The 27,347-nt window shown below is 43.1% G+C and overlaps 1 protein-coding gene across 1 annotated transcript in view; it reads left to right on the forward strand.

Annotated features, from left to right (window-relative positions):
• EPHA5 (EPH receptor A5) overlaps positions 1–27,347 on the forward strand; it is a 262,453-nt gene that overhangs the window by 107,163 nt on the left and 127,943 nt on the right. The window contains exon 5 of the mRNA XM_044447269.1: positions 6,378–6,533. Within this exon, the coding sequence (XP_044303204.1) occupies positions 6,378–6,533 (156 nt within the window). The remainder of the gene's footprint in view (positions 1–6,377; positions 6,534–27,347) is intronic.

Consider the following 27,347-nt stretch of genomic DNA (forward strand, 5'->3'; position numbering starts at 1 on the left):
CATGACCGCAATTGCGCCCGTCTTTTCTGTACAAGCACGACCACGATCGCGGCCATCTCCCCACACCCCCAAGCACGATCACTGCCATCTCCCCTCTTCCCCAAGCATGACCATGATCGCACCAGTGCAGGGAAGACAGGCATGATTGTGATCGTCACCCGATGCGGAGTTCATGACCTGAGCCAAAATTTTTCTGAAATTTCTATTCATGACCCAATATGGTCGTGAACTGAGGCATTCATGAGCCGAGGTACCACTATAATGAATGCTTCTGCCTTTTCCTTATTGTCTGTTATCACTCTGCCATTCACTTTAAGTAGCTGGACACCCTTCTCTTTTTCATGTCTTTTTTTCTGGATGTACGTATCTGAAGAAGGCTTTCTTGTTCCTTGCAACCCTTGCTATTCTCAGATCATTTCCTGCTTTAGCCTTCCTGATGCTATTCCTGCAATTCCTTGCTATTTGGTTATATTCTTCCATCTTGGCCTGGCCCTGCTTCCACTTCCTGTACATGTTCTTTTTTTTTCTTTCAGGCTGTCACTTAACTTTTGTGGAGCCACGTGGGCTTCCTCTGCTGTCTTCTACACTTTTTTCTTGATAGAATTGTTTGTAGTTGTGTTCAGAGTATCTTCTTTTTCAATCTTCTCATAGTGTAAAACATGAAATAATGGCCATAAGGTACGGAAAGCCATATTCAAATTGAAGATTAGAAGTAGCCTCCTGCTAGAGCAATATAAGAATGGAACCAATTACCTAGGTAGGTCATATGCTCTCCTACACTAGACACATTCAAAATGCAACTGGACAGCTATCTGAGAGGGATGGTTTAACCTGGAGTTCTGCACTGAGCATAGAATTGGACCTGATGTTCTTCCTGACTCCTTCCAACTCTATATTATACTGTGATTCACCATGTAGGTACATCAACTGCACTAGCACATCAGGTGCTACCCTTCACAAATGGCAGCTCTCCCCAGCTATAATATTCAGCTACTCAGAAGTGGGGAAACCTGCTGTTGCCTTTTTTTAAACTACAAGCCTGAACTCAAAATGAAGCACCTTTTGTAGCAGAACAGGCCGTGATCTGGATTCCCTGGGTGCTGCCCTCCTCCTTGACTGGGGGATTATTCTGAACTATGCCTTGCTTTTTATCGTATGGAATGAGAACAGCACTGAAGGAGATAGAACCCATGCACACTGATAACCCTGTAGAGTCCACAACAGTTGTGATTTACAACATTACTTCTCCTGTCCAACCTCAAGTTTATCCATCTTCCTCAAAACGAATGTGGGAATCTTCAGGAGGTATTAGCATTAATGACTTCCTCTCATAAGCCCTCCACATGATTTCTAATCAATACCACCAGTCATCCCATCGTTTCTGGATGTAGTCTGCCAGTGGTACTGGTGTGACTGACAGAAAAACTCTTTAAACCTATTACCAAAGCCGATTTACAGCACTGTATGAAAGTTGCTTTTTTGTTGTTGCTGCTTTCACCTGCAGGTGTGCCCACCCCCAACCGTAGTTAATTTTCCATAGTGAGAACATAGTTTTGTGTTCACGTGGCTTCTTAGTCCTTAAGGTAGTTTCACTTGATTCAGGACTCTGTATTGCCTACATGCATTCCTCATCCTACCCTTCTTTTGGAGGTCTAACTTCACTCACTAGATGCAAGGAGGCCACTTGTGTTCTATTTACAATTAATGTTTATGTTTCAAACCTCCCTCACTTGCTTGTCCTCAGAACACAATTCTTTTCCAAATGGGGGATGTCAGCAGTATTCTTGTTGTCTTACCTTTCTTGTCTTCTGGTCCCTCTTTGTGTATGTAGCTAATCATCTAAGACACAAAATAAATCAATCGTTTGTGGGAATCCAGGTATCATAAAAGAACAAAAAGTGTATGAATGTATACATCAATAAATTTACTGTAGACAATTTTTTCCAACTGTCAATTTAGTTAAACAGAGATAGAATTTGCATAGTGTTGCAATACTGTTTTGCAATACTATTGCAATACTATTTTGGTTGGTCCCAATAAATTGATATGTTGTGCCATTTCAGGTACTGTGGGCGTATTGTGCATGATACATGTTTTTGTGTATTTGGGTGTATGTACAGTTGCAACAGGATTAGGAGGGAGGGGCATATTGAAGGTGCCTTGTTCCATGTAAAACTCGTGAGGAAGCAAGCTCACCTGGCAGGTCCTTTTATTTGTGGTTTACAGCTTCCACCAAGTCTGCACTTCCCGAAACACCAAAGCCCTCTCCTCACCTGGACCCTTCCTCACCCCTGGTTCTAAGGCAAAGAATGACATGGCCTCCAGGGAGTTGGGGAGCTGCGTGTCTTGGTTGCAGGGTCTGCCCTTGCTGCTCCTGTCTGGCTGTCTATGCATTGCAGCAAACCCAGCCACTTCCAGCATTCTCCCAAAGGCTGCCTTTGTGCATCACCTCATCCTTCCCTTCCCTTCCCTTCCCTTCCCTCCTCTGCTCTCTCACTCGCTCTCGCTCTCTCCTCCTCTATCCACCCCCTGCCCCATTCGTCTCTACCCTGCCTTTATTCTCCCTTCCCCAGTGCAGCTGTCCCTGCTCTAGCTGCCAATCCCGCGCAGCTGTGTGTGTGCCCATGCATTCCTGCAAACGGAGTACCATGCCTTGTTCCTTCCCGGCCATGTCCCACCATCTCTGGTGACTCTCCAGTGGCTGTCATAGGAACATTATATATTAATCTGATTTACTGGTTTTATTCTATGATTGTTTTTGATGCGTAGAATTTTGTTCTAGTACAAGAACAAGCGTTTTCTTGTACAATATCATTGGCTCCCCTTGATTTGTTGTATCTTTAGATTTACCTGAGGAACTGCTTCCTTTTGCTGTAAATAGGCACTCAACTATAGCCATCGCATCATCTACACTTTTCTCAAGAGAATCTTGCTTTTCAAAGTGTGCAGTACTGTTTGCACAGCCTTCGTCTTCACTAAGCTGTATCACCCGGATATAAGGGCTCTTACAGTTGCAGCCTTCAGCAAGGCAGTTCTTTCTGTAGTTCTGCCATGATATCTCCTCAGGTTTTCTTGCTCCTCAGCTGCCAATATGTGAGATCACAGAAACCATGAAGAAGAACAAGTTGCTTATGTGTTGCTGTAGTTTTTTGAGTGGCCTTCTGTGTCCCAGGTCATATAATCCACCCTCCTTTGATGCCTAGCCTTCAGTTTATTCTACTGCAGCAGTGGAGCATAACTAAGTAGAAGGTGGGACCCACAGCCAAGTGTACACAGAAGGGATGAGCGGGACTCCTACCTAAACTCTGTTCAGGTCTAGAATGTTATAAATGACTGTTCTGAGCAAGTGGATAACCTATAAATGTGAGTTCACAACTGATTACTTAAAGGTAAGCAACTTGTCCAACAAGGTAGCCAAACATTAACAACAATTGGTTGTTAAGAAAGATTCTAGGCACTTTTATGATGCCATGAATGCCTTTTTTTCTAGATTCAATTTAGTTCACCTGGAGTGGAAAAAAGTCAGGCTGGATCTGATTATTCTATCTGCCATTTGTTTTGTTTTTCCTTTTTAAACTGGTGACATCCTTCTTTGGTATAGAAGCACATCATACTTTTTGTGCTGTAATGATTTTCTGTCTGTCTTGTGAGACATAACTGGATAAATTCAAGACCTGTTTGAAAGCTAATTACATCCTGTATGTTGTAGATGAACAGTCTGGCAGAACAAATTCATTTCTAAAGGCACTCTCAAGCTATCTGTAGCTATGATATTCATTCACTTTTAAGAGACGGACCTCAGAAGGTATCAACATTCATAGTCAATGGAGCTCAGCTCCTACAAGGATGACTATTCCCCACCACCACCCCATCACCATGCTTTTTAAATTGCATGGTTTTCTAAAATGCTCTATTTTACACTTTTCTGGCATTTTCTAACCATTTTGTGCAATGTGTAAAACAAAATACATATGTTTTCATCTTTAGTTTCATAATCTACAGGCCATGGTTGTGCTCTGGACCACACATTGCTATAAACCACACATTCTGTATTCTGAGAGCATTGTGCTAATCAAACAGTATAGAAATGCCATAAATAATAAACAAGCCAGAATATTTTAAAATTCTAGGGTTTTGTGACTGTGAGAGCAAGCCAATGCATACTGTCTGGTCATTCTTGCTGCAAGGAGTGACTAAACCCAAGAACAAACTCTGGGTTATTTCTTTGGCTTTTCAGGGAGGAGATAAACTTGAGTTTGTGATTCATGACACTAACCAAATAACTTATCGGAGTTCTATGGGTTGCTTAACCACTTCTGCTTTCAGGAAGAGCAGTTGGACAGCACAAAATCTCAGCTACGGTGAAGTGCAAACTGTCTGGATCTGCTCTATTTAAGAATCAAGTGGTGGGTGGCTAGATCTCACATTACCCTTTCTTGCTTATTGCCTATTGTCTGTCACCCTATATGCCCTCTAGGCCCAGCTCATCTCTACTGTTTGAACTCATTTGTGGGGGAAAGGAGTTATTATGAGGTGGGTTGGAGGAGGTGGAAGGTTCAGCACCCTTCTTTTGATGTAAAAGAGAGACTCTGTATCTCTTACTTTGCATTTGAATGAATGTGTTAGCAATAACTGTGATGGCTCTTCTTAAGGCCCTGAACAACTGTATTCACCAGGGAAGAATGCTGTAACAAGTTTTGAACAGGTGTGCAAAAAGAGTTCCTCTTCCCCTTGTTAGGTTTCTTGCTAGAAGGAAGGCAGCCCCAACATTTTTTAGTTCTTTATTAAGAAACCTGGGCAGATTGCCTTTTCCTTTGAATATTTAGCCACACAAATTAATTCATTCTCAAATTCATTAATTTATGCTTCAGGGGAAAAAAGCATAAGTCTATGGGGTAATTCTTTTCCTCTTATGTTGCTATGTTACAGCTACCCAACAGCATGCCAACTGGAAAAAGTGACATTCTTACTAGTTGGTTATAATCACTAGTTGGTTCATCTGTTTGCTGGGAGGCAGCTTTTCTGTGCAGCATACTTAGAAAGATTACTTATGTTGCTTTGCTTGCCAGCCACTTACGGATCACCAAAAAGAAAATTATCTCTGTGAAGAAAATCAACTGGGTGATCTGCATGTCTGGTCAATCTGTTGTGCAGGTGCAAACTATTGATAGGCAACTTCAGGCCCTTGGCTGTTCTCCCTCCTGATGGTTATTCAGTTTTAAACCAGACTTAGATTAGAGGGCCCACAATATAGAGGACACCTTCAAATATAAGACTGTCCTTTGCAAGCAGTCCAAAATAGGGGACTCTCCTCTGTAAAGTAGTGCACTTAGTGTTAGCACACAGATGTCATGTCCTACCTGGAAGAGGATTCCTCAGATGAGGAGAGCCAGTGCAGTGGGCCGGAGCCACAGCCAAATACAGAGGCTGTGAATGACTGCTCTCTGTTGGAAGGGCAGCCAGGTCCCTCATATGAAGTCCCTGGGGTTACACAGTAGCAGGAACCAGGCAAAGGCAGAGGGAATTCACCCTTGGAGAGAAGGAGGAGCACACAGCCTTGCCAGGGGGTGTGTTCCATGCCAATTCAAGGGCTATAAATTTGATCAGACTGAGCCTGCCCTTGTGACAAACAACAAACCCTGCTAACCACATTCCTTACTTTCCTGAAGACTAATTGGTATCTCAGTTTATTGGCTCATTTCCTGGACATTCTTTGCACACTCCCACTTGACTTGGCACTTTGAACACACACACCTCGCAGCCTTGAACAGATGATTCTTGAACTAAACTGAACTGACAACGGAGCATTTGTGGGCACTGGACAGGACAATAGAAGTCATAGATGAAGAGTAATATCACTCTTAGGGACCCCATATAGTGAGGTCAAGACCTAGCCTAGTGAACTTTCTAGGGATGTGTGCTCATGGACAAAGGCTAACAGAGAAGGAAACAGAAGAATGCAAAATCAGCCCCATGGATGGCAAGCTACATGAGACCTCTGCACTGGCTAAATCAGACATTCAAGGAGCCTAGACATTGCCTTGTGTAAGACCCTTCTGTCTGCTGCATTTCCTGTTTTGTCTTTATCTGGTCTATATCAGGCTGTATTCCATTTGTTTCTCTTTATGTGATGCTGGTAACAAGTGAGGAAACATATAAATCTGTGTCATCCCAGTACAAGACATTTTGTATTGCTGAACAGTGTAATCATATGTAGCTCTTATACTGGATCCAACATGGTCACCAATTTCACTTTTGTTATGTTCCTAGTTTCAAGGATTGGGAAATGTCCAATTTTTAGGGTTATGAACATGATGATCTTGACACACAGGTGAGGGGGTGGAAAGTACTCTTAAATGTTGGTTCTTCTGTTGCAGCATGCCATTTGGGATTCTTTAAAGACTCGCCCCAGAATCAGATGTGCACCAAATGCCCCCCACATAGTTACACCCATGAAGAAGCCTCAACTTCCTGCATTTGTGAAGAGCACTATTTCAGAAGGGAATCTGATCCACCCACAATGGCCTGCACAAGTGAGTTTGCTTGTATTTACTATTTCCAAGTGTTTGCTCGGTAATAGACCATGGTAAGTGTTTAGGAATATATCAATCCACCTTATACTGATCAGATCGTTGAGCAATCCACTTTGGACTTTGTGCATGAAAATTCTGTGCCTAACTATTGCACTACAACTCCTTGCCCATATTCAGTCATTCAGTGCTACCTTTCCACTAGCTGAAGCCATGATCCATCACTGTAAGCAAAGCAGAATAAAGAGGTATTGAGGCTATTTTCCTAAACAACTCAAAATAGTGTGCATACTTTAGCCTTGTTAGGGACCAACCTAGATAACCATAGAAACACTCATGCCTGCCCTGTTCACCTATAAACAGCAGGGATATCATGTTCACCTCCCTCAGTCTTCTCTTACTAAAGTGGAAAAACATGAATAGTTCTACTCCATACCTTTAACTCTTAAAACTGTTGACCATAGGTGTACAGGATTGCTTCTCACTCTCTCTCTCAGACCTTAGAGTCATAGAATAGTAGAGTTGGAAGACCCATAAAGGCCATTGGGCCCAATCCCCTGCTGTTGCAGAACACCAGTTTAAGCTGTCCTACTCAGATGGCTGAATGGTTTCTTTTTGAATGTCTCTAGTGTGGAAGAGCCCACCACCTCTCTAGGCAGCTAGTTCCACTGTTGTATTGCTCTGACAGTAAGGAAACTTTTCCTGATATTTAGACTGAATCTGAGTTGTCACAACTTGAATTGATTATTCCATGTCCTACATTTTGATATCAGCAAGAAGAGGTCTTGACCTTCCTCTTTGTGAAAGCCTTTGAGGTACTTATAGAGGGATATCATATCCCCCCTCAGTCTTCTCTTCTCAAGGATGAACACACTCAATTCTTCTTCATGGTCTCTGTGCATCACACATAATGGGTGCTGCACCTGCGCAGTGCCTGTAGCCAGGTAGAATACCAAAGCTTTAATGGATTTTGGTGGGAATTCTGCACCCCTCTCCTGCAGTGCTATAAATGGTGAGCACCGGCCATTTCCATCAGTCTTCTTTCAACCACCGATCACTTTGCCTCGAGCCGTTCATTATCGTTCATTGCATCTTCTTGCTCTTTGTTCTAATCACCTTTTTCTCTTCCTCTTCTAGTTAAGATAATCCAAGTTTTATTACTTTACCTCCCCTAGTTAAACAATCTTTTTCCTCCTTAAAAAAAAGTTCTTACCTTTCTACTATCATCTATCTTCTTTTCTCGATGGCTCAGCCCGTGGCCTTTCGAAAGTGCTCTAGATGAGGGGCCAAAATGTCTCCAATGGACCCACATGAGCTTTGCCCCCTATGCTTGGGAGGACATTGCACTGACAAATGCAGCCATTGTCAGGCATTTACTAAACAAGCCTGGGAAAATCGGGAGAACTGGCTGAGGAAGATCCTTTGGGATCAGGCCCCCATAGCTTAGGATGAGCTTGCCACCCAGGCCGCTCCAGCTGGCCCCTCCATGGTGACCTCCCCTCGTCCACCATCTGAGGGAGCTGCTTCCAGGAAGATCACTTGCTCCTCCCATTCCTCCTCTCTCTCTCTCAAAAAAAAGGAGAAATGGAAGCACACCAGGCAGGGTGATCTGGCGGTCCCGAAAAGGTCTAAGAAGGACAAAACCAACAAGGCCAGCCATAAGCACCATAGGCTTGCTCAAGAACCGCACCAGGACTCAGGTTCAACCACTCCATCGGCCCTGACAGCCTCATCAGTACCGATGCCATTGACACCGACACCACAGGCTGTCATGCAAATTATGCTGCCTGGATCCCTTCAGAGGGTCACACTACTGGCTCTGATGGCCTTGGATCCCCCTGAGCCTATGATCCATGGATCGATGTCTAGGGAAATCCGAGACTCACCACCTTGGTCGATACCGAGCCATCAGCTGGCTCGTTCACTGACATCGATGCCGTTGTCACCAGAGGCATCTCCGAGGCCTCCCCCGCCAGCCGACTCTCACTGCCATCACCACACCTCTGGCCAATCCACCAGGAGCTGGGTCCCGATGCCCTATGCGGGGTTCGAGCCACCCCGACCCTACTACTGGAACTATCCACCTCCGTATGGCTACTACCCCATGCCACCGGAGCACAGGTGTCAATCCCATCCCACCAGTACTGAAGCGCCCTGCACCTCGGTGCCTGCAACTTTTCGTCCTCCTCTGTCCCTAGTCCAGTCATCTTCCAGCCCTCCATACCTCTATGACTTGGACTCTGAGGACTCAGACCAACTCTCTACATCTACTGATGCGGTCATCTCCACCAGGGACCTGGGTCCCCAGATGAGTCCTACACCACTTTCAGCAAACTCATGGCCCACCTAACCCAGTTGCTGGAGATTGAGATTGAACACTGGCTAAGTACCAACAAGGACAGTTTCTACAACATTGTTCATAAGGAACAGTCTTCTGCTATCTTCATCCCACTCATCACCACCCTCTGGGAGGCTATGACAGACACCTAGGAATTCCCTAGCCAGCCGCATCCGATGTCTCAGAGGTACAAATCCATGTACAAGGTTTGGGAGCAGGACATACCATTCCTTTTGAAGGACTCGAAACTTAATTCGATTGTGGTCGAATTGTCCCAGGGGTGAGACAACAGAGAGCACTCGACCCCAAGAGACAAAGAGAGCAGGAAGATCAATTTAATGGCGCACCGCATCTACACGGCCATGGGGCTGGGTCTCCGGATTTCCATCTACGAGGCAATGATAGCCAGATATCAGTATTTTCTGATGCAATGGCTGGAATCCATCACCTCCACTATTCCGGAGCAACAGCACAACCTGGCCCACATCTTCATCCAGGAGGCCATGCAGCTCTCTATCCAGCAGCTCACCACGCCTCGCCATCATGTCGATTTCGACTCTCATGCACTCGTCGGATCCATCACCCTGCGCTGACACGCCTGGCTATGTTTCTGCAACTTGCCCAACCAGACAAAGAGGCACATCAAGGGAATGCCCTTTGATGGTTCCGGCCTCTTCCATGACCACACGGACCATAAGCTTGAGGACATTTACAATGGTCGAGCTACTGCTCAGAAGATGGAGATCCCAAATTCCAACTGTCGTAAGTGGCCACAATTTCGCTACCCTCGATACCAGCCTTACCATCGCTATCAGCCACGCCAACAATACCAACCATGCCAGCAACACAACCGGGGCCAACCTGCTGCACAAAACCAACTATGCCATGGCTGCCAACCCGCCAAGCGGCAGCGTTGACGAGACACGCGATCTGATATTCTCTCCCCTTTTCCACCCTCCCCACTCCCTTTTGGGGACCGGCTACAAGGCTGACTCCCCATTTGGGAGTCCATCACATCTGATAAATGGGTACTTTCCATCATTGTGAATGGATATAAAATCAAGTTTGATACCGTGCCCCCCTCTGGACCGATCCAATACACCTCCCCATTGGAGGTTCGCAGAGATGAGGTCTCCCAACTACTCCGTAAAGGAGCAATTCGGCCAATCTCCCATTCCGAGGGGCTCCACAGCTTATATTCAAGATATTTTACGGTCCCGAAATGGGATGGTGGTCTAGGCCCTATACTCGACCTACGGGGCGTCAATACATTTATTACAACTAAAAAATTTTGCATTACCCCCCTTCAAAATATCCTCCCCTTACTCAAGAGAGAAGATTGGTTCACATCTTTGGACTTAAGAGATGCTTATTTCCATAAGGGATGCCTCGGTTCTTCAAGCTCTGTCTTGGTGGACGAACAAGGATAATCTCTCAGTAGGCATGCCATTCCACCAACCGCAGCCCTCGGTATCTATCATGAGGCCGTAACTCACGTATCTAATTAACTCACACAGCAGCAGGCAATAAAACTAAAGTCTGTTATTGCTATTTTCTACAAGATTTACAATACAACAGATAAGCACTAATGAAAAGGTCTTAACGGATCAGTTGCCTCCCCCTTTGTGAAGACTCTGGGGAGCCCACGTGGGATTAGCTTTTCCTTTCACGTCTTTCCACTCTTGGGCGGGACTCACCTCTGTTTTGTGTTCCTTTTTGTTCCAAGCATCTTAAACTACGTCCAAGATTAGCATCAACTAAAGATGGCATGCCTGCTGTATCTCCTGGACCCTGTCCAGGAGTCACAGCATCAGGAGATGGGGGAGGGGGAGTATCTTGCTTGTGCTCCTGAGAGTCCGAATGAGGAGAAGCCTCCCATTCAGAAGCCTCATGATCAGGCCGTGACGGGGCTGTTTGTTCAGAGGGCAAAGTGTCAGGATGTGGGGGACCTATTTGCTCAGTCGTTCCAGAGTCGGGCTGTGGAGGGGCCGTTTGGCTACTGGGCCCCAAGTATAAGTCATCTTGCTCTAATGTCTGATTCTCATTTTGGACATTTGACTCTTTCTCGTGAGGTGACGTCTCTGTCGAGCCGCCAGGCACGACAGTATCACTCCATACCGATGCTTCCCTTACAGGCTGGGGAGCACACTGTGCCAACCTCTGTACAGAAGGCACCTGGCAAGCCCATGAAAAGACCAAGCACATCAATTATCTCAAGCTGCTTGCGGTTTTCCAAGCGCTTCGCTCCTTCAAACCCACTCTTCGGAACCGAACAGTACAGGTAGCCTCCGACAATGTTGTGACCATCTTTTACATCAACAAGCAGGGCGGCACAAGGTCGGTACCACCTGCCCATCTGGCCGTAACCCTGTCCATCAACCCGTTTGCCACAGCCACCAATTCGAAGTGCCAGACTTACTGCTCCTGGGCAGGAAGGGGCCCGAATTCACTGGGCGACGCCATGATGGTGAGTTGGTTGGATTCATTTCTCTACACGTTCCCTCCGATCCCGTTAATCACACGGACCCTAGAAAAAGCTGTCCATGACAAAGCCCAGGGCATTCTTGTTACACCTTGGTGGCCATGCCAGCCCTGGTTCCCGACCATTCTCAACATCTCCTGCTGAACCTTTGTTCGTCTACCATGGGTCCCACACCTGATCACACAGGAGGAGGGGCAATCCGTTATCTCAATCTCGACTCACTCAATCTCACCACGTGGCTCCTTCACTAAATGTTCCCTGTCACCTGACTTTGGTCCCGACAAACTCGTCAGTCCTGATGACTGCTACTTGCCTATCGGTACTGGAACCACCATTAGTACTGATGGAGTCTCTTCCAGCCATACCAAGCCCGACCTCCCTACAGTCGGACATTAACTTCATACTACAATCCGCTCTACAACCAGCCACCCACCGATTGTATGAGTCTAAGTGGAAACGCTTCACCGCCTTCGCGGAGACCAACAAGTTCCCTCCTCATTCAGCTTCCATCGAGAATATCCTATTCTTCCTGCTCTCCCTACATCAAGATGGGCTTAAGCCCACCTCAATTAGAGTGTACATCATGGCGATTTCCCATTTTTGGGGCCCATTATCCAGATCCTCAGTGTTCTCACACACTCATCCGCCATTTCCTCAAAGGATTACAGAATCTTCAGCCTCCAACCCACCCCACGGTCCCAACCTGGAGCCTCTCAGTGGTGTTACAAGCCCTTACCAGGGCCCCCTTCGAGCCCATGATGACAAATGACCTACGACTGTTATCGTGGAAGACTGCTTTTCTTGTCGCCATTACTTCCGCCAGAAGGGCAAGCGAACTCTGTGCTCTCCATGTAGACCCGCCCCACCTTAATTTTCATAAGGAAAAGGTGGTCCTTCGTACTGACCCAGCGTTCCTACCTAAGGTCGCTACACCCTTTCACGTCAATCAGGACATTGTCCTACCAGCCTTCTTCCTGACTCCCTTGACCCCGATAGAGAAGTCTTTCCACTCTCTCGATGTATGTCAATGCCTAGTCTTTTATCGGTCCCATACTGAGAGCTTCAGAAAGACTAAGTGCTTTTTTGTTAAATACTCCAAATCCGACAAAGGCACCGCGTTTTCCTCACAAAGACTCTCTAAGTGGATTGTTCAAACTATCGAACTGGCATACCAATTGGCCAAGCTGGACCTCCTGGTCGCTCCCAAGGGACATTCCACCAGAGCTGTGGCTGCCTCCTCGGCGTTTGCAGCGGGCATCCCGCTACCAGACATTTGCAAGGCAGCAATGTGGACGACTCCTTGCACATTCATCAGACATTACAGAGTCGATGTGCGGGCCAGACAGGACTGCTTTTTTGGCTGTGCTGTCCTCTCCTCGATTCTCCTCTGATGTCACCGACCCACATCCAGTTGGTAAGCTTGCTAATCATTATGTGTGATGCACAGAGACTACGAAGAAGAAAGGCAGGTTGCTTACCTGTAACTGTCGTTCTTTGAGTGGTCATCTGTGCATTCACACAACCCACCTGCCGGCAGCACTCAGTGTCAGTGGCTGGGACAGGAGACTCTCCCTTCCTTTTCCCCCTGTCTTGGTGTCTCCCCCATAGGGGTATATACCTACCATATTGTCAGCCCTTTTCTCTCACCAGTGGTTCCTCAAGCTTACCACTCTCACCACCAGGGGGTGATTGGACGGTCTCCATAGACTGAGGGAAATGGCGGGCACTCTGCCTTCTATAGCACTGCGGGGGAGGGGTGCAGTGTTCCCGCCAAAATCCATTAAAGCTTTGGTAGTCTACCTGGCTACAGGCACTGTGCAGGCACAGCACCCATTATGTGTGAATGCACAGATGACCGCTCAAAGAATGACAGTTACAGGTAAGCAACCTGCCTTTCTCTCAGTCTCTCCTCATAGGGCAGTGTTTCCAAACACTGGGTTATTTTTGCTGCCCTCCTCTGGACCATTTCTAATTTTTCTGCATCTTTCTTCAACTGTGGTGCCCAGAACTGGACAGAGTGTTCCAGATGAGGTCTGACTAGTGAGACCTCACTAGACCTCACTAGGGGAACTATACCACTACTACTTGTGAGGAAGTAATACTTCTATCAATGCATCCCAAAATAGCATTTGCCCTTTTGGTGGTTGCATCGCATTGTTGGCTCATGTTTAGCCTATTGTCCGCAATTACTCCAAGGTCTTTTTCCTTTTCAGTTCTGTTGAGCCACGTATTCCCCATCTTGTATTGATGCTTTTGATTTCTTTTTCCTAGGTGAAGGACTTGGCATTTGACACTATTGAATTTCATTCTGTTACTTTCCACCCAGCATTCTAGTTTCTTAGGATTGCCCTGGTTCTCCATTCTGTCTTCGAGGGTGTTTGCTATTCCACCTGGTTTTGTGTCATCTGCAGATTTGATTATCTTTCCTTTACTCATCCAAATAATTCATAAAGATGTTGAAGAGCACTGGGCCCAGGACTGAACCCTGCAATACTCCCTTCCATCCAGTTTCAGAAGGTGCCATAGATGAGCATTCTTTTCTATCAAGTCCACTTTTTGCTAATTTGCTTATCAGAACATCATGGGACACTATGTCAAAAGCTTTCCCAAGTCTTGGTAGATTAAGTCCACAGTGTACCCTCTGTCCATTTGGAAGGTTACCCAGTCAAAAATGAAATTAAATTAGTCTGATAGGATTTATTTTTGCTAAATCTACATTGGCTTCTATTAATCACTGCATTTTCTTTATGGTGCTTGCAAACTGTTTTTATTAATATTGTGCTGCAGATTTTTTCCAGGGGTTGATGTCAAACTAACTGGTCTGTAGTTCATTTTTTTTCCCCTTCATTTAAGATAGGGACATTAGCCCTTCTCCAGTTGTCTGGCACTTTTCCTCTGTTCCAAGATTTATCAAAGATGATAGCCAGTGGTTCTGAGAGTTCCTCTGCTAGCTCTTTTATGACTCTGGAATGCAGTTCATCGGGCCTTGGAGATTTGACCATGTTTATTCCATCTAGGTATGCCTTGACCATTTCTTTGTCAATCTTAGACTGCCATCCCTCACTTTCAGCTGGTACTTCCTCTTGGTTGTAGATTTTCTTACAGGAGAAGACTGAGGTGAAGTAGGGATTGAGCACCCCCAATTTTTCCTTGTTATCTGTTATCACTCTGCCATCCATTTTAAGTAGCTGCACACCCTTCTCTTTCACACGTCTTTTGTTTCGGATGTATCTGAAGAAGGCTCTCTTGTTCTGAGCATCCCTTACTTTTCTCAGTTCATTTCTTGCTTCAGCCTTCCTGATGCCATCCCTGCAATTCCTTGCTATGTGTTTATATTCATCAAGTTCCCTCATGTTCTCATTCATTCGTGAAGGTCATTCAATGCCTTTGGGCCAGTCACTGATTGTAGACTTACTTACTTCAGAGTTATTGTGAAGATAAAATGGAGGGCAGGTAAAGACCATGGAAGCTGGCTTGGGCTCCCTGGAAAAATGTGGGATGTAAATGTAATAAATACATAAATGTTGTTCCCAGCAAAGTAAGGAATGCTGGAACACCATGCGTAAAAGCTCCATCCAAACTCATAATAGTTCTAATTAACTTTCTTGCTACAATCTAGACCTTCCCTCTACAATTCCCGCTCCTTATGTATCGCCAGAAAGAATCGCAGCTGCCTATTTTGCTATCTTGTTACTTAATGAATTTTGGTCTGCTGCTACAATACTTCTTACCCTTTCATGATTTTTCCCCTGCATTTGTTTCTTTACTCCTATATATTTTCTTCTGGTTGTGTTTGCAGAGAGATAACTGGTGTTTGTCTAGTTTAGAATGGTTTAGGGTTGTACATGGATACACACACACACACACACACACACACACACAGAGTAAAAGCCCCATATCCGCTGTTTTGGTAACTGCTCTTTCAATTAACCACTTTTGACAGCAGTCCAAAAAAATTAAATAGAACATTCTAGAAATGCTGTAAATATTCAATCTTTAAAGTGTGCACAATTCTAAGTAATGTGATGAAATCTCATACAGTCCTGTCCAGGATGTTAAATCATTCCTTTGTGCAGCACGTCCACTTCTAGTCACTTAGTAGTCATCTCAGTTGAGGGTGAGTACAGTACAATAAATATTTGAGAAAGAGAGCACATTCACATAACTTTTATTATTCTGTTTTATTATTAGTTATTGATATTAATGTCTATTTGTGCCTAATTTATAAATTAAACTTTGTCATAGGTATGTATAACATATGCAATATATACTGTTCACTACTATCTGCAGTTTGTAATTTATGGGCAGGTGGATTTTGGGAATGTGAAATTTTTAATAATTTCACATGAAACATGAACTCATCACTTAGATTCATGTTTTCTAGATTGCTTTCTGATGCATCCTAGTATTCTTCAGAAACTTATAAGGGGGTGCTGCATAAGAAGTTCAATAAAGTAGGCAGCTATCCTAAAATGAAGAGAAACATATTAGACAAAATGGTAGCCATAAATATGCATATAATGCAAGTAGGATCACTGCCTTGTCATGGCGAAGAGGCTTGCATAGCTCAATGAAGCTATGAGGTATGCTATGCAGGGCCACCCAAGATGGACAGGTCATACCAGAGAGCTCTGACAAAACAAGATCCACTGGAGAAGGAAATGGCAACCGACTCCAGTATCCTTGCCATTAAAACCCCATGGACAGTACCAAAAGGCGAAAAGATATGACGCCGGAAGATGAGCCCCTCAGGTCAGAAGGTGCCCAATATGCTACTGGGGAAGAGCGGAGGGCTGGTACTAGTAGTGCCAGAAAGAATAAAGTGACTGGATCAAACCCGAAAGGACACTCAGTTGCAGATGTATCTGGTGGTGAAAGGATAGTCCGATGCTGTAAAGATCTATACTCCAGAGGAACCTGGAATGTATGATCCATGAATCAAGGCAAGCTGGACATGGTCAAACAAGAGATGACAAGACTGAACACTGACATCTTAGGAATCAGTGAACTAAAATGGGCAGGAATAGGTGAATTTAATTCAGATGACCATCAGGTATACTGCTGTGGGCAATAATCCCTCAGAAGAAATGGAGTCGCCTTCATAGTCAATAAAGAGTAGGAAAAGCAGTACAGGGATACAATCTCCAAAATGACAGAATGATCTCAGGTCTAATCCAAGGCAAACCATTCAACACCACAGTAGTCCAAGTTTATGCCCCAACCACTAGTGCTGAAGAGACTAAAGTTGACCAGTTCTATGAAGGCCTACAACACCTTCTAGAATTAACACCAAAAAAAGATGTCCTTATCATCATGGGGGATTGGAATGCTGAAGTAGGAAGCCAAAAGATAACCAGAATAACAGGCAAGTTTGGCCTTGGAGTACAAAATGAAGCAGGGCACAACCTGGTAGAATTTTGTCAAGAGAATACGATGGTCATAGTAAACACTCTTTTCCAACAACCCAAAAGATGACTCTACACATGGACATCACCAGACGGTCAACACAGAAATCAGATTGACTTCGAGAAGCTCTATTCAGTCAGTAAAAACTAGACCAGGAGCAGACTGTGGTTCAGATCATGAGCTTCTTGTTGCAAAATTCAGGCTTAAAGTGAAGAAAGTAGGGAAAAGCACTAGGCCACTCAGGTATGACCTAAATCATATCCCTGATGAATATACAGTAGAGGTGACAAATAGATTTAAGGAATTAGATCTGATAGACAGAGTGCCTGAAGACCTATGGATGGAGGTTTGCAACTTTGTACAAGAAGTAGCAACTAATTCCATCCCAAAGAAAAAGAAATGCAAGAAAGCAAAATGGCTGTCTGAGGAAGCTTTACAAATGGCTAAGGAAAGAAGGGACGTGACAGGCAAGGGAGAAAGAGAAAGATACACCCAACTGAATGCAGCATTCCAGGGAACAGCTAGAAGAGATAAGAATGCCTTCTTAAATGAACAGTGCAAAGAAATAGAGGAAAACAATGCAATGGGGAAGACTAGAGATCTCTTCAAGAAAATTGGAGATATGAAGGGAACATTTCATGCAAAGATGGGCATGATAAAGGACCAAAATGGCAGGAACCTAACAGAGGCAGAAGAGATTAAGAAGAGGTGGCAAGATTACACAGAGGAACTATACAAGAAAGAGCTTAATGTCCCTGATAACCACGATGTCAAATGAGCCTTAGAAAGTCTGAGCAACAACAAAGCTAGTGGAGGTGACAGTATTCCATCTGAGTTATTCAAAATCTTAAAAGACAATGCAGTAAAAGTGCTACACTCCATATGCCAGCAAACTTGGAAAACTCAACAGTGGCCACAGGATTGGAAAAGGTCAGTTTACATTCCAATCCCAAAGAAGGGCAATGGCAAAGAATGTTCAAACTACCGCACCATTGCTCTCATTTCACATGCTAGCAAAGTTATGCTCAAAATCCTACAAGCTAGGCTCCAGCAGTATGTGGACCGAGAACTAGCAGAAGTACAGGCAGGATTTAAGAGGCAGAGGAACTAGAGATCAAATTGCCAACATACGCTGGATCATGGAAAAAGCTAGGGAGTTTCAGAAAAACATCTGCTTCATTGACTATGCTAAAGCCTTTGATTGTGTGGATCACAACAATTTGTGGCAAGTTCTTAAAGAGATGGGAGTACCAGACCATCTTATTTGCCTCTTGAGAAACCTATATGCGTGTCAAGTAGCAACAGTGAGAACTGGACACAGAACCACTGATTGGTTCAAAATAGAGAAAGGAGTTTGGCAAGGCTGTATACTGTCGCCCTGCCTATTTAACTTATATGCAGAGCAAATCATGAGAAAAGGTGGGGCTAGATGAATCACCAGTTGGAATTAAGATTGCTGGGAGAAATATCAACCACCTCAGATATGCAGATGATACCACTGTAATGACAGAAAGTGAAGAGGAACTAAAGAGCCTCTTGATGCGGGTGAAGGAGGAGAGCGCAAAAGTTGGCTTGAAACTCAACATTAAGAAAACTAAGATCATGGCATCTGCTCCTATCACTTCCTGGCAAACAGATGGGGAAGAAATGGAGGTAGTGACAGATGTTATTTTCCTGGGCTTCAAGATCACCACAGATGGGGACTGCAGCCAAGATATTGAAAGACACTTGCTTCTGGGGAGGAAAGCTATGGCAAATCTAGATAGCATACTAAAAAGCAGAGACATCACCCTGCCGACAAAAGTGCTTATAGTCAAGGCCATGGTTTTCCCAGTTGCAATGTATGACTGTGAAAGTTGGACCATAAGGAGGGCTGAAGAATTGAATCCTTTGGATTGTGGTGCTGGAGGAGACTCTTGTGAGTGCCTTGGACCCCAAGGCGATCAAACCGGTGAGTCCTAGAGGAGATCAACCCTGACTGCTCTTTAGAAGGCCAGATCCTGAAGATGAAACTCAAATACTTTGGCCACCTAATGAGAAGGAAGGACTCCCTGGAGAAGAGCCTAATGCTGGGAACAATAGATGGCAAAAGAGGAAGGGGATGGCAGAGAATGAGGTGGCTAGATGGAGTCACTGAACCAGTTGGTGTGAGCTTAAGTGGACTCTGGGGGATGTTGGAAGACAGAAAGGCCTGGAGGAATGTTGTCCATGGGGTCGGGATGGGTCAGACACAACTTCGCGAATAACAACAACAACAAGAAGTATCTTAATAAAACCTGAAGGGAAAGAGAATGGCATTGTGAACAGCAGCTAGGGGAATGAGATAAACAGGAGCAGATCACAGTACTCTTCAACTGAAGCTTCATGCCTGGCTTTTTAGTCATAATAATTTCTTTAGTATACCACTTTTCTGTGTATTTGTAATACCCAAAGCAACAATTAAGTATGGCAAAGTAATAAAAGATCTATTTGAACTATTTAATTAATCAATAGCCTACAGCAGCCTTCCCCTACCTGGTGTCCTCCAGAGTTTTTACTTCAACCCCCACCAATCCCAGCCAGGATAACCAGAGGCTGGGATGCTGGGTCTTGCTGTCCTAATACCTGGAGGGCACTAGGTTGGAGAAGGCCCCCCATGCTTTCAACTTAAATTGATTTTTAAATATACTGCCAACTATAATATTGTCAGGTAAAATGTTCAGAACAGTCTTCATAATAATAGTATACATAATAACATTATTTCAGTATTAAAATAACAATAAAGTTTATCAGTTATATTTTACTCATATTGTGCTTTTGTTTTAAGCCTGCATCAGGTATCATTCATATATTTTGGTCCTATTTTTTCCAACTCCAAAGGCTAAAATATTTCTTTGTTTATAAAACAACAAAACAAACCATTGAATCCAGACTAAAGCTGCATTCATATAGCCATGTACCTGAATGAAGTTGAATATGTATAGGACTACACTTTAAGACAGAAGCTTATTTGGAAATGTAAGAGGAGTCAGCATAGTAATAGTGGAGATGGCAGTGATAATGAAGAAAGTGAGCAAAATTGTTGTGCTTTATTTTTGTTGTATTACAAGAGAGATACCTAGGAGACAAACACTTAGGAAAAGAATATATTTTCAAAAAGAATTTTACATTTTAAGAGTGTTGAAAATAGAGAGGATTGAGATTTGGCAGTGAAATATATTCAAGGGGAGAAGAAAGGTTCTTTGTGCATCACACAAATGGGCTCTGAGTCTGTGTGGGGCCTGTTGTTGGGTAGATTTTTCTAGCTGAGCTCATTTTGGTGGGAGTCATGTCCTCCCCTCTCCTAGTATAAAAGGATGAGACTCCCCCATTTTCCCAGTCCATTGTTGACCATGGTTTTGCATGCCTTGAGTTCTCATTCTAGTGCTCCTTTGTTGACTGACCTCAGCTTCTCTTACTTTCTTCAACTTATTTTCCTCTCTTTTTGCTTGTTTTTTCTCATATCTTACCCCACTCCAAGATTTAAAAATTTATTGAAATTCTTCTATCATCTTCCTCACAAACTCACTTCTATCTATCTATTCATCTCTGTATCTGTCTCACCTTCTTCACTCCCCTCACACTCCATCAGTGGGTGGTGAAGCTCCAATGACTGCTAAGACTGCACTTTAGGCCTAGATCTGCATGGGACAGGGAGAGGCCTAAGAAAAAGGCAAATATGGGCCATAAGATGGCCACCAAACAAGCAACAGAAAAAAAGGACAAAAAGCAGACCTGATATCATTCACTGTCAGCATCCTCTGGACCAGCACATAAGCATGCTCCACCAACAACTGCAGCTGTAGTCACCATCCCAGACCAACAACTTCTACAACCCCTGCTCCTGCTCTGCTTCTCCATCAGCTGCACCATTCATATCAGAGGGAGAGGTACAAGATTCATCCCCTCAATCACCAACCAGTCCACTGCATCCCTTGCCTCCAAGAATCCTCATTGCACCATGCCGGGCAACACATCCTACATTCCTAGTGCCAAGCCCATCGATCAGCCCATCACTAGGGGTGTTTACACCAGCACCATCCCTTGCCTCCAGTCACCTATCAATAGAGCAGCCGAAGACCCCTCGACCAACATGGGATATGAGATACTATTGGGCACCACCACAACTGACAGAATCATTCTGTTTAACATTCAATCAAGGCTACTCAAGGGAACCCGCACTATTACTACTGGTTACCTTATTACTCAAGGTAACAAGCTCCTTATTACCATGAGCTCCTCCAACTGCACCAATGGTTCCAACAATGGCACCAACTGCAACCTAGACATCTCATCACCACAAGCCTTTGTCCATCCATCTACTAGGACACAATCTGCCCTGCCACAAAAATCTCCCTTGTCCTTAGAATGATCCTCCTCATTGGACCCAGTGGACTATGCATCTGACCATCTGCTGGTCTATGATGACCCTGCCTCAACATTTCCAGAGTATTCATTTATTTATGTATTTATTTAAAACATTTTTATGCCGCCCCCATCGCAACAAAGCCTCGGGGCGGCTAACAACAGAAACAAAATATACAAATATAACAATTATACAACAAATATATTAAAACCCGGTGCATCTTGGCTTAAAAGATTGAAAATCCTATAAATACCAATAAATTAACAATTAAAATAAGTTTTAAATAAAAAGGTCTTAGCCTGGCGCCGAAAAACAAATAACGACGGTGCCAGGTGGACCTCTCTGGGGAGCGCATTCCATAGATGGAGTGCCACCACAGAGAAAGCCCTCCTCTGGGTACTCACCCTCCTAATATCATTCACACAGGGTTCCCGGAGAAGGGCATCTGTTGCTGATCTCAAGGGGCGGGAGGTATATATGGACGCAAACGTTCCTTTAGATACCCAGGTCCCAAGCCGTTGAGGGCTTTATAGGTCATAACCAACACCTTGAATGAGTACCTCATTTCAGCACAGTGGCTGGGAAGGACCTGGGAAGGTTCTCCAAACAAGTCTTCTGAATGGTAATGTCTCTAGCGCTGGAAACATAACTAACAGAACCACAAGCCAACCCAGTCTATGACACCATCCAGATGGAGGATGCAGTGCCAGTGGCCATCCCATTCCTACCCATGCTCCTTCAAGCAAGGAAGGAACCATGGAAGGCACTGGCACAGCTGCAATCAACATCCCACTATTTGGAGAGACTTTACCAGGTCCAGGAGAGAAACATTCCTTTCCTACTCCACCAGCCTTGGCTGAACTCAGTCATCATGGAGTTGGCACAGGGTCAGATGCACAGAGAGTGCCGCATCCTTATGGAGAGGGGGATGCCATCTCAATGCCATGGCAAAAAGGATCTATGCAGCAATGGGATTGGGTCTCAGAATGTCCTACTATGAAGCCATCATGGGAAGATATCGAGTCTTCCTGTGGGAGAAAATAGGTACCCTATCCAAGTTCCTTCCTGAACAACATTGGGAGCTGGCTAGGGTGTTCCAAGCAGAGGGACTCAGACTATCAAGGCAATCAATCAATACAGCTCACTGTGGACTGTGATTCAAGAGCCCTTGTCAGAGTGGTGGCAATTAGAGGCAGGAAGCTCATATAATAATGATACATAAAGAAGGCAATGGTCCAATATTACTACATTCTTACCGACCTATTTCATTATTAAATATGGGCTACAAACTTTTTACTTCAATAATGGCAGAGACTATGAAACTGAATAGAAAAACAGACTCATATAGATCAGACTGGATTTGTCCCAAACAGATATATGAAGGATAATATACATGTTGTGATTGATGCAATTTAATGATCAAGAAGAAGAAGAAAGCTGCATTTATCTTTTTATATGCAGAGAAAGCTTTTGATAATGTTCCGTGGTCTTTTTTAATGAAAACTCTCCAGTATTTCAACTGTTGCTCAAGCTTTCTGAATTGGATTCAAACAATTTATACTAAACAACATGCCAAGGTTTCAATTAACAGCATACTAACTGATAGCTTTCAAATGGAGAAAGAAACACACCAAGGATGTCCTTTATCACCTCTTTTATTTATTCTTAAATTGGAAATTTTAGCAAAAAAGATTAGACCCAAAAATTTAAGACTTTAAACAGGTGGTGAAGAATATAAAAGGAAATGTTATGCTGATGACATTTTAAATCCACATCAGTCAGTACAGTAAATAATAGAGCAAATTGGAAATTTTGGACTCTATTCAGGCTATAAGATCAATAAGAAAGAAACAAAAAATTATACTAAAATTTGCAACAGAGCAGGAAGAGGAAAGTATTAAAAGAATTTCAGGATGTGAAATAACCTCAAGCCCAGTTAAATACTTAGGGAGAAACATCACAGGGCATAATGACACATCATTTCAAGACAATTATTAAATAATGTGAAGATCCAAAAAGACTTACAAAATGGACTAAACTAAAAGTATCATGGTTGGGGAGAATTTTCATTATAAAAATGAATGTACTACCTAAATTGAATTGGCTATTTTGGGTGATACCAATTTTTTTTGCCAAGAAAAACTCTCCAAGAGTGGCAAAGACAACTGAATAATTTTATTTGGAATGGTAAAAAACTAAGGATTAGATTCAAAATCCTTCAAGATAAAAAGGAGACATGAGGACTTGCAGTACCTAATTTAATGCTATGCTATTATGCAGCTGGCCTGGTTTGGGTTTCAGATTGTATTATAAATGCTAATGATAGGTGAGTGAAGTTAGAAATGACAGATCTTGAAGATGGAATACATAATCTCCTATGGGTTAAAGAGTTGGTTAAAAGATCCTGATATCAAATAATAACCATGCATTTAAGAGACGGCCTAATAAATATTTGGTATTCCATGAGAAAAAAAATCACCCTCCAATCTCTCCTTTGACGTCCCCAGTTGAAGCATATGGAAAATACTTAAGGAAAAATAATGATTGTATAACTTACTGAGATATGATTGGTCAACAAGGATGACTCAAATCTTGGCAACAACTAAAAGAAGGGAAAACTATACAGTGGTTTGCTTTTCACCAACTGATTTCAAGATTGAAAGGGGAAATGCAATCAGAAGGCACTTTAAGAGATTTGTCAGATTTTGAAAAGTTGATTATACAGCAGAATGATCATCTACTGGGAAGACTTCACAGACAGTTACTACAGCATGACACTGAAAGCCTGCAGGACAACAAATGTATGACAATTGGGAAGGAAAAACTTGGAGAAGAAATATCACCCTGTCAATGGGAAGCTTTATGGAAGAAAAATATTAAATTCACAGCTAGTCAAACACTAAGAAAATTGGTATAAGATGTTTTATTGGTGGTACATTACTCCAAAAGATATTGGAAAAATAGATAAGAATTACAGTGGAAAAAGCTGGAAATGTAACAGGATGTACGGGACTTTTTATCATATGTACGGTGGACTTGTGAAATAACAAAACGATTGTGGAAATTTATACATGCAGAAGTACAAGAAACCTTTAAAACTAAGTTCCCTATGAGTCCTAAAAATATGCTTTTGAATACAATGTAAGCGTTACTTAAATATATGACAACTGCAGCAAGAATTACAATTGCTTCTAAATGTAAATCACCAGAATCCTCAACAATTAAAGAATGGAAAATTAAGCTGACAGAATATGCAGTGATGGCAAAATTAACTAATTATGTAAATAGAAGACTGCTTGAAGAATTGGATAAATGATAAATGGAAATTCTACTATACCCAGCATGATTAATGGGCTGTAAAAGGATGTTCTTTAAAAAGTAGTTGCAGACTTAAAGCAATTGGAAAATTTGTTGGGGTACAAAAGGATAACTTCTTTTCTGAACTCCCATAGAGTGCTGAATGACAGAAAGATAGATAAATTTGTGGGTTTGAATGTATTGGTTGTACTTGTTTAAAATCCCTTGGCAACTTTATTCTACTTCATCTTATTTTACATACACCTTTCTTCTTTTTGTACTCTGTTTATGTTAAGAAAATATATTTAAAAAAAATTGAAGAGATTTTGAAAAATGAAGACATACTTGGCCCAAGGTAGCAAGCCTCTCCAAAGAGGTCCAGGCAGGAATTAAAGAGTTACCATTTGATGGAGAGGGACTCTTCAGTACTAGAACTGCTGAAAAGTTAGACAGCATTCAAAAGGCTTGAGCAACAGCTAGAAGAATGAGGTTTTCAACACCATACTCACCAAGAGCACATAAGTGACCATGGGTTCCATCTACCTCACAGAACAGGTCCCAATATCATCCAACCAACCACAGCAACCACAAAAACATGCTGCTGAAATTATTCTCACTTCCAACAAACCACCAGAACACAGCATAAAGCTGAGAATAGATGCCATTGACTCACAACGCAAACCAGTTCCCTTTCCACAGAGACAAGATGAACTGCATTCTAATCACTCCTAGGTGGTCTTGAGAAGTATGGTTTGCCCATCTGCTCCACCTATCAAATCACACTTTATAGCACCTCCCACTGAAACCAGAAATCGTCTATCAAAACAAAGGGATGATTCTGCATCCAGAGAGCCAAACCATATGGCCGATGGCATGAAAATCTGGCCATTAACACCAATAATCCAACTCTGTCCCAAAATCCAGTTGGTCCTAGATGCAGCTCTATGATCAAACACAAGACATTCTTAGAATATCAAATGGAAGAACCTTGTCACCTTTGCTGAAATGGAGATGTTCAACCCAACCCAAGCAATGATCCAACACATTCTCGGCATCCTACATTCACTACATCAAAAGGACTTAAAACTCTCCTACATCAAAGTTTACCTGGCAGTGATCTCATCCTTCCAGAAACCGGTGGACAGTGCCTCTGTTTTATCTCACCCTCTGTCCCAGTCATTCCTCAAAGGTCTGGACAACCTTGTTCCTCCAAGTCGTTCCATCATGCCAGAATAAAGTTTATCAGTGGACTTCCAAGCTCTTACAAAGCCTCCATTCAAACCCTTAACTACTGTAGACCTAAGACTACTCTCATGGAAGTTTGCATTCGTTGTAGCAGTCACATCTGCTAGAAGAGCAAGTGAATTGTGCGCTCTACAAATAGATCTGTCATTCCTTATTTTCCATAAGGACAAAAAGCAGTGCTCCATCCCTTTCAAAAGCCACATCCTATTTTCACCTGAACCAGGATATCATGCTACCAGCTTTCTTTCAATCTCCATCTAGCCTGACAGAAACAGCACTACATATGGTTGACATGTGAAGAGCGCTAGCATTCTATGAGTCCCACACCAAGTCGATCAGATGCTCATAAAAGCATTTGTATCATACGCCAATGAATCAAAAGATACGTAAGCCCATCACCACTCAGAGAATTGCAGACTGAGTCATAGAAACGATTGAATTAGACTACCAACTAGCTGTCCTACAGCCACCAAACCAACCAAAAGCACACTGTACAAGAGCAGTTACGATGTCTACAGTACCTGCATGTGGGCATCCCAGTACAAGAACTCGGCAGAGCAGGCATTTGGTCCACTCCATCAACCTTCATTCAGCACTACCAACTCAATGTCTATACCAGACAAGATTGGACCTTTGGTCAACCAGTCTTCTAACTGGTCCTCTACTGGCAACACCTGCCCTGCACCATTTTTAAGGTAAGTTAACCAATTGCCCATATTGTGATATACAGAGACCATAACGAAGAAAGTAAAGTTGCCTACATGTAACCAACATTCTTCGAGTGGTTATCTGTGCTTTCACACAACCTATCCACCATTCCCACATGGATGTTGACAATATACCTGATCCTTGTTACTCTCCTTCTTTTCCTAAGCTACAGAAAAGGACTGGGGAACTATAGATTGGCCTACCATCAGCTACTTTATTCATCCAGTTTTAAGGTGAAAATGCCAGTCTACCTGAACTGGGAAAATGGTGGGAACCCCATCTTTTTATACCAGGAGGAGGGAAAGGCATGGTCCCCACCAAAATGAGCTCAGGCAGAAAAATCTGTCTGACAGCAGGCACTGTGCAGGTGTAGAGCCCATATGTATGAATGCACAGATGACCACTTGAAGAATGTTGGTTGCAGGTAAGCAACCTTACTTTATGTCAGTAATTTTCTTGAGGCTAATCATCAACAGATGCCAGCAATGACACAGAAGTTAGGGTTGGAAATAATTGTGGCTTACCTAATAGGAATATCTACAACTATTCAAAAACTGTAATGTAGTATGTGAGACTGTGTGCAACAAAGCTACTCTGAATATTTGTTAATTTTGATATTCACTACAAAATCAAGATACCTAGTGTAGCTGAAAAACAGCAAAACAAAATATGAGCCTCAGTGGCCATTCATATTATTTTCAGCACATACTTATTTGTTGGTCTTCAGCTAGATAATTTTATGGCCCCTTTTTTTGCTTTCATTGTCCCCTTTGTCTCATTTGCCCACAATGCCATTTTAATCTTGGCTTTGAAGTACTCCATGATTTCAGTTTATGGATTTTTATGACAACATGGAAAAACATTCCATGGAAGATAGTTGTTGGATTAAAAATGAGAAAAGTTGTATCTTATCTCTAGTCTACAATCTTTGTTGTCTCCGTTCTTCTAGTAGTATTT

The sequence above is a fragment of the Varanus komodoensis genome, unplaced genomic scaffold (assembly GCF_004798865.1).
Source record: "Varanus komodoensis strain SLA01 unplaced genomic scaffold, ASM479886v1 scaffold51, whole genome shotgun sequence".
NCBI lineage: Eukaryota > Metazoa > Chordata > Lepidosauria > Squamata > Varanidae > Varanus > Varanus komodoensis.